The sequence below is a fragment of the Penicillium soppii genome, assembly GCF_028829465.1.
Source record: "Penicillium soppii strain IBT 18220 chromosome Unknown utg000007l, whole genome shotgun sequence".
In the NCBI taxonomy this organism is placed as follows: domain Eukaryota; kingdom Fungi; phylum Ascomycota; class Eurotiomycetes; order Eurotiales; family Aspergillaceae; genus Penicillium; species Penicillium soppii.
This window is the reverse complement of record NW_026643237.1, coordinates 1068012-1079038: the sequence shown is the minus strand read 5'-3', so window position 1 is coordinate 1079038 and position 11027 is coordinate 1068012. Positions and strand designations below refer to the sequence as shown.

Below are 11027 nucleotides of genomic sequence, written 5' to 3'. Positions count from 1 at the left end.
GGGATGCCTTTTCACATACTTTGTAACCCAATTCTCACCGACCGAAGGAGCCGGGGTTATTCCGCGTGATTCGAGTAAAAGATTCGCCATTTCTCGAACTGCAGAAGGCCGAGGGGCTGATCCGCGAGCATCCATAGAGAGTATCCAATTTTGAAGGGAATCTTCTTCAATCTCTGTGAGTTTATGTGAATTTGCGCGTACAATTCTTCGCTCGGTGCGGCCGGAGATACGATCGCGTAAAGTGGAACGTGGTACATTGAAAGTGCGAGCAGCGAGAGAAACAGTAGCGATATCTTGTTTCTTAAGAGCTTGTATTGCTAATAAGATCCTACCCTCCTGCTCTACTGAATTCCGAGAGGTTTGGGGGCGAATTGGTGGCATAGTGGATGGTTGAATTAATTAAGTGCTAATTCATGGACATGTTTTAGATTATGTGGCGACTCGGGGGTTATGGCGGCTCGGTGGTTAAATACGTTAGTTTTAACTTCTTTATATATATCTTCTATTTAGGTTTTATTACCGATTTTGTAATAAAATAATCTTCCTTCTTAGTAGAATTAATTATTACTTTATTTATTTCCGGCCTTTTAGCTAATAAATAAAATAAATTTCTTTCTTAATACTAATTATATGTTCTATCTTCGTTAGCTTAATAAGCTTATATTAGCTATTATTTAGTATTATAACATCATTGATCTTCGTAAGTATTAGTATAGTTAATAAAGATTATTAGGATTTAGTTTATTTTATTATTATTATTTAATTTGGTAATTTAATATAATAATCGGGTCGTCGAACGCGGTCACCTGGCGGTGTCCGGGTTCCCGGGCGTAATCTCAACCCGGGCGTAATCTCACTTTTCTCCATTCCACCAAATAATTCATTGAATTTAACTAGCATCACCTTCTAAATCAATACAATAAAGATCATCAATCCATTCCCGAGGCCTCTCTTCATCATGATCTGACTCAATTTGCCCTATATCCTCGATTTCTCCGTCGGCAATTGCTTTTAAAATAGCTGCATCCCGCCAGGCTTTCTTCGAACGATTGAATGATTGTAGCATTTCTTTATCAACCCGGTCATTTATGTGCTTTTTACAATCCTTAACCAAACGAGGGCCTATTTCCGGAAGCCTTCGCTTAGTCTTAGCCGTATCAGACCGCTTCTTGCGCCGTAGAATTCGCACGTTGTCTTCCGCAAACTGAGCCCCGACCTCAGCGAGAACGAGGCCACCCGCTAGTATCTGAGAGAGGCTTTGTCGCACCTTCGGGGAGATTGTCGAGTCATTTTGAATATGCTTTATAACCTTAGTGCTTGCCTTTCTCAATTTTTGTACTGTCTCGGGCGGGGTATTAGGCAATGAGCTTGATAGTGGTGGTGGTGTAGTTCCGGAAGTAATATTATGAATAATAAAACCGGGCATCATAGGTAGATCATTATCCTCGGTCGAAATACCAAGTTTTGTGAGGCCTTTATTAGAATCCACAGGCCAAATACCAGTTTCGCGGAATCCATGTCGAATAGTGCGCGTTGTAAGTGCCGACGTCCGGATATCGTGGATTCCCGCAAAGAAATTTGCCTTTGACCGCGCATCACCACCCCTAAAGGCTTCCTTATTATTATACTTCTTATAATAATGCTTTAGCACTTGAAATGGTGTATCATCGAGCGGTTGGCAGCCATGTGTTGTGTGTGGGATAAAACAATAGGGGATAATTCGTTTTCTCCAACAAAATTCAATAAAATCATAGGTCAAGTGTGAACTATGATTATCCATTAAAAGAAGACGATATTCCCCTTTTTTAACACGGAACGATGTAAATTCGTCGAAGACCTGAATCCAGGCAAAACTAATAATCTCATCGGTCCAGCCGTTCGGGGTTGGCCATATAGTATAGTCGTCGGGTAAGTTAGTGTTGATAAACCAACTCTCCATATGGAATTGACCCTTAACTAAAAACCACGGTGGCATAACCCAACCATCGGCCGAGACGCATTCGATACCAGTAAGGGATTCAGCTTGTCCGCCGGTATTATTTTTGGAATTTCCCCGGGCTGAAACAACGTTCTGGGCCTTGCCTTCGCCAATTCGAAACCCAGTTTCGTCGAAATTATATAGATTCTTCTGTGCAATTCCGTAGGTTTTGAGCGTAATTTGTAGGCGATCGTACCAAGAAACAATATAACCAGGTTCACAGACTTCGTATCGTGCTTTTTTTTATCGGCTTTTGCTTAATAGTCTCAAAGCGTGAAGGTAGACGGGCGATAAAGTCGTACGCCCAGTTTTTTCCGAGCGTGCGGGCGGGTTCATGACGTCGAACAATTTGTAGAGCAGCAGCCTGAATTTGCCCTGCGGTCGGGGGAGAATAGGCCTGGTCTAAGGTATCAATCCATAGAATTAATGCCTTCTCTTGCTCGGGGTCTAATGCTTTGTTGGTTGGGATGCGATCGTTTCTAGACTTATGACCTTTGAGGCGGCCCCTCAGTATGCTAGACGTAATGCCAAATTCCCGGGCGATCGCTGAAACGTTAGGTCTCTGGGTAGCAGAGCATGCTGATAAGGCATTGGAGATACGTTCTTCTAATTCTTGAGACATGATATAGAGAATTGGGGGTGTAGTGAATCAATGAAGAAGGTGGAATGGAGAAAAGTGAGATTACGCCCGGGTTGAGATTACGCCCGGGAACCCGGACACCGCCAGGTGGCCGCGTTCGACGACCCGATTAATAGCTTATTGATATTTAAAGTATTTATATCTGCACTAATCTTATATAATTAACTAGTTAAGTCTTAAAAAAGTAGCAAGAATACTACGATTTATAAAAGGTTTACTTATAATTTTATTTAATAATCTTAATAAGATCTACAGCTTAGCTTTATTAGGCTAATCTAAAGTACTAATATTAGCAAATTTCTTCTTTGGCTATAATAAGAAATTAAAGAAGGTAGTCCTTTTAGCGTAAGTTGGCGCGTGAATTCGCGTGGTATTGAACCCTACGGAGGCGAGAACGTAGTGTGGATTTAGGCATATTAAAACAACGTGCTACTTCACGAATAGCGCTGATTTCTTCGTTCTTTAAACCCTTAATAGCTAATAAGATCCTACCATCTTGCTTAATTGAATTTCGAGAGCTTTAGGGGTGTTTTAGTGGTATAGTAGGTGGTTGAATTACTTAGGTTCTAATTTATAAACGCGGTTTAGGTGAGGTGCGTAGCTCGCTTATATTCGTAGCTCGTTTACCGAATACGTTATCTAGTCTAGTTTTTTGTAAAGTATAGGGGGGTTCTAGTGTGTACAGGATAGGGCCTGTCAACTAGGTAAGACGAAGATGGCTCCGGAACCGATGTATTGTGCGAATAGTACAGAGACTGATTCTTGGGGAACTTTCAGGTTCCTAAGAATGGACTATTTATCATTGATAGGAGCGGGGTAGAGTGGCGGTCAGAGTACGCTCTGTGATCGACAGTGACACGCTGGCGAGAATCCGTCTCTATGACAGGACTTCTGAAGATTCAGGATCCACTCCGTTACATTTTTTTATATTAGATATAATAAGGGGCTAGTTTCATTTTAAAACCTATTTATATATTTATAATCAGATTCTAGGTTCTCTTAGGATTTTTTAAGGCTTAAGTTGATTATCATTATAGATATTAAACTTATTCAAAGGTTTTTCTATACATTTCAGTCAATTTATAGATGAATAGTGATTTTTAATAATAATTTGATTTCTTAGAACTGTTAAGACCAGGCCTATCTCTTCTATCCTAATATTAGCCCTTAATCTATTTGTTAGATCCTTTATATAAATAGTATCCGAACAAATGACTAAACTATTGTTGATATAAAATGTTGAAATATATTATATTTTTTCGTTTATATAAACGCCTTTATTATATAATAGTACCCTAAGCCCGAATTTATATGAGGGCTTTAGATAAGAATTTAGACTATAATCTAGAGCTTTATTTCAGATAGTAGTATTTATTGATATTATTATATACCCTTACAGGTAGTGTGGGGTATATATTTATATCTATATCGGCAGTAATAAAATTATCTATCCTTTATTAATAATAATAATCAATAGTATATAGTATATTTCCGTTCTATATATAGTATAGAAAGTTTCTAGAAAGTTAATCCTTAATCTTTAATTATATCCCTATATTACTTCTTTTTAGCTATTAGCTTCTGGTAGTATATGCTACGAGCCAAGTCTTGATAAAAAAAAGAGTGTATTTAACTAGAATACTAAACATGGGGAAAGAAAGAAAGAAAGAAGAAAAAAGGAACAACATGCTGAAACAATTAAGGTAGTGATGCCTGAGGCATCTAAATAAATAATGTAAAATACGAACTACGAAAGGCGGTTCCGGATCATTGACCCTGAATTCTTCGTGACATATATAGTGAATTATTTTCTTTAGATTGAATTTGAACTTCTATTCTTGATTTAGGAATAGTGGTTTTGTTATTATTACTTATATTGATAATTTAATGAATATTAAAGTCTTTATAATTATAATTATCTTAGATTTTAGATTCACAGAATTTATTTTTACAAATAGATATTTTTTTAGACTATAAACATTGTTTTTATTTAGGTCCTATACTTTATAGTGTCTAGCGTAATTATATCTTATTAGGGTACCTGTATGTTTTCTAGGTTCTAGTTTAGTTTTATAGGTTTTTATATAATAAGACGTAACTAATTTTTATATTTTAATATTATTAAGAAAAGGTTTACTAGAATCATATAACTTATATGATGTCTTTAAATTAAAAATCTAAAATGGGTCCAATAATACAAATATAAAGAAGCTTTTAAAGATTCTCCTTATAGATAAAATAGAGCTTTAGATTTAATAGAAATAGCGTTTAGTTTTATTATTAGGGTAAGTTAATTATTTTTATTAGATTATTTAGTTCTTTAATATAGGTAGGTTGTAATTTATATAAAATACTATATTTTATTAACACTATTTTAAATTTTTATTAAAGTGTTCTTTACTATTGTCTATAAAAAAATTCTTTTATTTAGTTTTTTATTTATTTTATAGGTAATTATAAGCTTGCTTTTCTTATTCAATGACAAACCCTAGATAAATCGAGTCCTATTATCTAAAAAGGCTATATAATATCTTTTATAATTATATATATTTAGCAAAGGACCCCCTAAATCACCATAAGTTTTTTCTTTCTTCTAGAATTCCTATATATTAAGGCTTTTTCTATTAATATATGATTTTGAATTTATTATAAGCAATTATCTTAATTAAATTTGATATTCAAGTATGAAATATTTACTAGACACTTATACTGTAATTCTATGTATATATATTTAAATTTTTATCTTTATCCAGATAAAAGTTCAGTAGTATATAAGTTACCTTTCCTTTATGAGTATTATTGATCATCTATTATTATAATGTATTACTTTTTCTTTAAACCTTTCCTTTAAATTTTATTTAGATTTTATTTAAATCTCCTTAACTTACTTTTATAATAGTTTTTAATATAAATTTAAACATTAGACCTACATATTAGTTCTTTTTGAGAATTAAATCTATTTTGCATTTTTCACTTTTTATTTAATAAATTACTATAATGAGATATCGGAAAGAATTATATCCTTTTCACTTTTGTTATTTTACTGAATAAGATTAATAAATATATTTTCTTTTTTGATTACATTTTAGGCTTAGTTTCTTTATTTTATAACTTACCCTTATTTTTATTAATTTTAATAGTCTTTAATAAGGGTTATAGCTTACTAAATCCTTAGTGAGTAACTTAGAATTAATAAGCTCAAGACCTTTCAACTAAAAGATTAGTTTGATAATACGTAACTAACATATCTTATCCTAGATTGAGGTAATTAAATAAGGGGATTCTTCCTTAAAAAGTTTCGAGTATTTAGTTACTATTATAGACCTAATAGCCTTAGTATATTAATATTTATAAATGCTAAAAATACCGATATCAAGAGGTTATAAGAAGTAACTTGGATATAGTAATTAAAAGAAAAGAATAATATAGTTTTTATTATAAAATTTACTAAATTATTGAATAAAATATAATCTAAACTATTTATATAAGATTAATCGTTTAGCATTATAAGTTTATTAATTCGTTTATTTGTAAAATCTTTAAATCTATTAAAATACTAAAACGTCGATTATATATCTACAATCGTATATAATAAAATATTTATTAGTTTAAATAGCCTAAAATTATCATAGTATTATCTATTTACTACTTAAAATAATAAGTGGTAAGTAGATAAAACCGTCTACTAAGACTACTTTTATTATTATAATAGATTTATATTTTATAATAAAACTATAAAATATTTTATACTTAACTTCTTAAATAGCAATCTATCAATCTTTGTTAATACTAATCTAAAAGCTAGCTTTATTAAAATTATAGATATTATTAGGTTAAATACTATTATTCACTTGAACAATCTAAGCATATTATTTGAATTAATTTTATACTACCCTTTTATTTATTACTTAACTTTATTCTATATCGAGGGCTTATAGCGACGTCGGTAATCTTAAGGATTGCGTTTTAAAACCCGATAAGTCTAATAGTCGCTAGCCTTTAAGGGAAAAATTACGGGATCGGTATACGCTTCTTTAATAATTAAATTCGCGGCAATAATAATAATCAAGAACTAGTTTATTACATAGTACTTTATTAAAGTACTATGTAATAAATTAGTATAAAGTAGACTCTTATATAACCTTCTGATTATTAGATTAGCGTTAAAATAAGGATACTTTTTACCGTTCTATGAATACCGAAACCGGCCCTTAGATACATTAAATTTACGCGTAGTTTTCGTGATAATAGGCTTAGATTGCTAGAATAAAGAATCTATTACTTCAGTAGCCTAAGTCTTAATTTTAGCGTTAACTTTAGGTATAGTAATAGAGAAACGAATGGTTAAATACACCCCCTATCGGAAAGTCTATACCTATCCGCATGTTTACCCTATCATTCTTAAATTTATATATCTATAAAACCATATACTACTATACTACCATACTACTATTTATCCTATTCACTTCTAATAAATTAGGTATAAACCCTAGGCTACCCTCGGTTGAAATTTAAGTTTAGTATTCAATATAATAACCTTTAGCCTTCCGCACCTCCTTATAACGTCTACCTATACTAAAAACGGCCTATTAACTTACTCCTACAGAATGGCTATCTAAGTAACTATTATATACATTTTAAGCACCTTCTAATCCTCCCTAGACCTTTCTATATATAAGCTCGGGAAATAACTTAAAAAGTTTAAGTTTTGACTACCGCTAAACGGGTTTAATCGGGTTTAAATCCGGTAAGTATAGAGGCTACTCCTTAACGCATATATCGTGTGTTTCGAACCACTCTTATCAAAGCTTCGCTATATAGATTCGCGCGTTATCTTATTAAAAGATATAACCCGATTAGTAGTCTCGAGTTAAACCTTCTTCGAGGGTAGTAATATATAAGATTATAGTATAACCGTGCTTTAATAATAGGGGATCGATCTCCTTCTCCCGCTTTATTATAACTAACGGTAACCGACTATTAACTTAGATTATACCTTAAACTATTTACGTAATTTCTTAATAATACTTTAGTATCTATAAGTTCCCTTCGGTAATCCTTTAATATAAAGCGCTAATACTATTACAGTCTAAAATTTAAGGTACGCTTACCGGAACACTTATCCGAGATTATCTAATTTCGAACGCTATTCCCCGACTATATACCCTTCTATTTTTAAATAAAGCGGTATCGACGGCGAGCTAATTAGCGTTTAATTAGGATTTCCAATTTTATACGGTATTTCCGAATACTGTATACCTTTAAAGTAGTTAAGTCTAACCTAGATATCCGGGTACGATAGTACTTAGCTTCTTATAGGTATAAACCGGATTCTAGCGGGCTTATAAATAGGGGATTGTTAATTCAACACCCCCTATGGCTAATGCAACACCCCTTTGGCTAATCTGACACCCCTTTGGCTAATCTGACACCCCTTTGGCTATTCTCACACCCCTCTTACCCGGTTCGGTAATTTTGATGCCTGTTAGCATTACAAATTCAGGCATTAATTATTTCTGCCAGATCTTTTTTGCAGGTTTGAATTCTGGTTTACATAGTTAGAAATGCACTTTTTTGGTCATAATTTCATGCTTAGTTCTGCAAATTAAATGCCTTTTATTCATACATAATCTTCATAACCTTCATTAGTTCATGAAACATCAACACCCTCGGCGCCCTCACCACCCTCGCCGTCGCCACTATCTCCTCGACCCCGACCCCGACCGCGACCGCGACCGCGAGCACGACCTGCACTCCGACCACGACCTACACCACGTACACGACCCCGGCTTACTTCCCACGATGACGGTTTACGGTGGACTGATCTTTCACTCGCAGTAAGTAGGTCCGGAGATGACTGTAGAGTCTGCGTCTGAGATTGCTGGGTGCTTGGTAAGTTTCGGGCACCTCGAGGGCGCCCCCGACGCCGTACACGAAGTGGATCCTGTATAAGAAGTGAGGGATCGATAGGGGGAGCAGCGCCGACACTATATAAGTGCCACTGTTGGTGGAAAAGGTCTGTTTCGAGCTAGCGCTTATTATCATTATATACTTTGATAATATGAATATATGGAAAGCCACTGGTCTGCTTGGAATTGCAATTGCATAATAGAGGGATCTCTAGCTTATTATCTCCCTCCGGGAGGAAGCGATCATATATCTCCTTAGTTGATTGAATTGCACGCACGGAGATACGACTATAAAGAAGCTGGTAAAGGCTTTTAGGTCGTTTCGGGATCTTGATCTTCTGGTTATCAATCTTATACTTGATCTTAGAGAATTGCCTATCTATAGAATAACTGAAACTGCGGAGCACGACGCGTAAATCATTGTTTGAGACTTGTAAGCCCTGATTAACGAACTAATGCGCAGACTCGGTCCGGGAAGTAGCAATCTTATTTAAACAGAGATATTGCGATGTGTGGATATGAAGAAAGCGCTCTAGGCAATCCTCGATCCATTCTTCCCGTATGTAATTGAGTAATGGCGTAAACAAGGGATCAGAGTAACGATCTTGAAACTGCTCCTACCGAGATTGATATTATGCGGCGGTAGTAGCATACACAACACAATTCCACCGTTGTAACATCTTCTTCTATCCTGCTTCAACTTTATCACGGTCCTCGTTCGCTTCGGCGGGTGTACGACGGCGCCTAGGCTGAATAGGATCGAGGCGAGCGAGGGCAACTTGGTCGGTAAGGAGCGGGCGAGCGATCTTAATAATATAAAATTAGTGGCTAGACTAGTGAGCGAGAGGGGGGGGGGGAAACCTTTATAATGTTCATATTAATATACTAAATACATATCATATGATTTGTGTCGGGAAAGATAGTCTTAATAGCATTATATAATGCCCTTTCCTTATCAGTAAGGATAGTTTGAGGATAAGTAAGATCTAATGAATTATAGACCTCGGCTAAACATATAAGCATAACCTCGTAGGTCTCTTCCTGCTCATCAAACATAAAGGCGAAGCTAATATAGAATATCTGGCCTATCGATGCGAAGCCTACGATATTAAGTAATGGCATGCTATACCGATTCGTCTTGTATGTACAGTCCATAGAGATGACCCAATAATGCTGTTTTAGCATTGACACGCCCGTTTTATATACACAAAACAACGCTGTTATATGGTTATAGGTATCGAGCTTATACTTAAAGATCTATAAGCCATCCTTAGGTAGCTCCATCAATAACGCCTGGATAGGCGTACGACCTGCGAGAAACAATTGATTCAATTTGAACCTGGTGTTGTAGATGTCGCGGGAGATAAGCGCAGTTCCTGGATCAGCATCACGGAGTTCAACGAGGATCTGATAGGTTGAGCGGCCGAGGTGGAGGGCACTATCGACCTTATATTTCTTATGTTTTAGTTCGAGAGCACGTTGAATAGGATGAGTTGACGCTGGCGACGGGGTATGGTTAAAGGACGGGTTCTCGATCGTGATACGCCAAAGATTTGCTTGTAGATCTAGACGAAGAGTCATAGCAAACGAGCATCCACAGCCAATAGTATTAGTGTTAGGTCGCTTCTTCGGGGGAGACCGATCCTCCGGTCTAGGCTGCCGGCCACGATCACAAATAAGATATACCGTCTTCTTCACCCCTTTCTTTGTAACTTTTGACCGAGTCGATAGTACCCCTATCCTTACCCTTTAATAACGCTATAATCTTAAAGTAAGAACAACGATATCTCCGTCGTTGTCGATCCGGTAATAAGAAGGTCCTAGATCAAGGCCGAATCGCTTCTCGTATCTATTTAATACCAAATAATTTTCTATAATATCTAATCTTTCCTATATTATCTTTAAATAGATAGCCTATCTTACTAATACGTCGGATTATATATCTGAACTAACGCGTTTCTCTCGTTAGTTAAGTTTCTCTTTACTTTATATTCTAATTAGCTATTAACCTTAATTAATACTAGCTATATATCGTTGATAATTTATAATAGAAACGGGTTTATGTAAGAGGATTACCAGGTCAAGGGTGATCAGCCTGTCAATCCGGTAAGATACGACGATAGATCGGTATTAAGTAAGTGGAGGAGCGTCAACGATGTGGTATTTTTGTACAGAGACTAATTCTTGTCCTTTTGTAAAGGGACCCGGGTTTGGGTTCCCTTTTATGCCTCTTTCGGACGAAGCTCCCAGGACACATTATCTCTGTTGGTATCACCAGTCATGAATCCATCTTCGTGAGTGACACCACGTCCGAATCCTTTTCGTGGACGGAATATCCACGTCACATGACCGGACCCATTGCTCCTCATCCTGCATAGTCTCATCAAAACCAACCAGGCAAAACCCAAATGGGAAAAGGCCAAAGGTTGGAAAGAGTGCTTGGCAGTCTTGGTAATCTGTGTCCCGTTGTATGGTCCAAAAAGACCGTTACAGTGTAATA

The 11027-nt window shown here is 35.7% G+C and overlaps 2 protein-coding genes across 2 annotated transcripts; one reads left to right on the top strand and one right to left on the bottom strand.

Moving 5' to 3' along the window:
* Window positions 1-8270: 8270 nt before the first annotated feature.
* On the top strand, window positions 8271-8570 carry N7529_009669 (uncharacterized protein; the record flags this gene model as incomplete). Its single annotated transcript, XM_057245196.1, has 2 exons — window positions 8271-8433; window positions 8464-8570. 2 exons carry the CDS (start codon window positions 8271-8273, stop codon window positions 8568-8570), a joined length of 270 nt encoding a protein of 89 aa, XP_057093459.1.
* A 1214-nt stretch (window positions 8571-9784) lies between these two features.
* On the bottom strand, window positions 9785-10108 carry N7529_009668 (uncharacterized protein; the record flags this gene model as incomplete). The annotated part of the gene is made up of 1 exon (XM_057245195.1): window positions 9785-10108. One exon carries the CDS (start codon window positions 10106-10108, stop codon window positions 9785-9787), a length of 324 nt encoding a protein of 107 aa, XP_057093458.1.
* Between the last annotated feature and the right edge of the window lie 919 nt (window positions 10109-11027).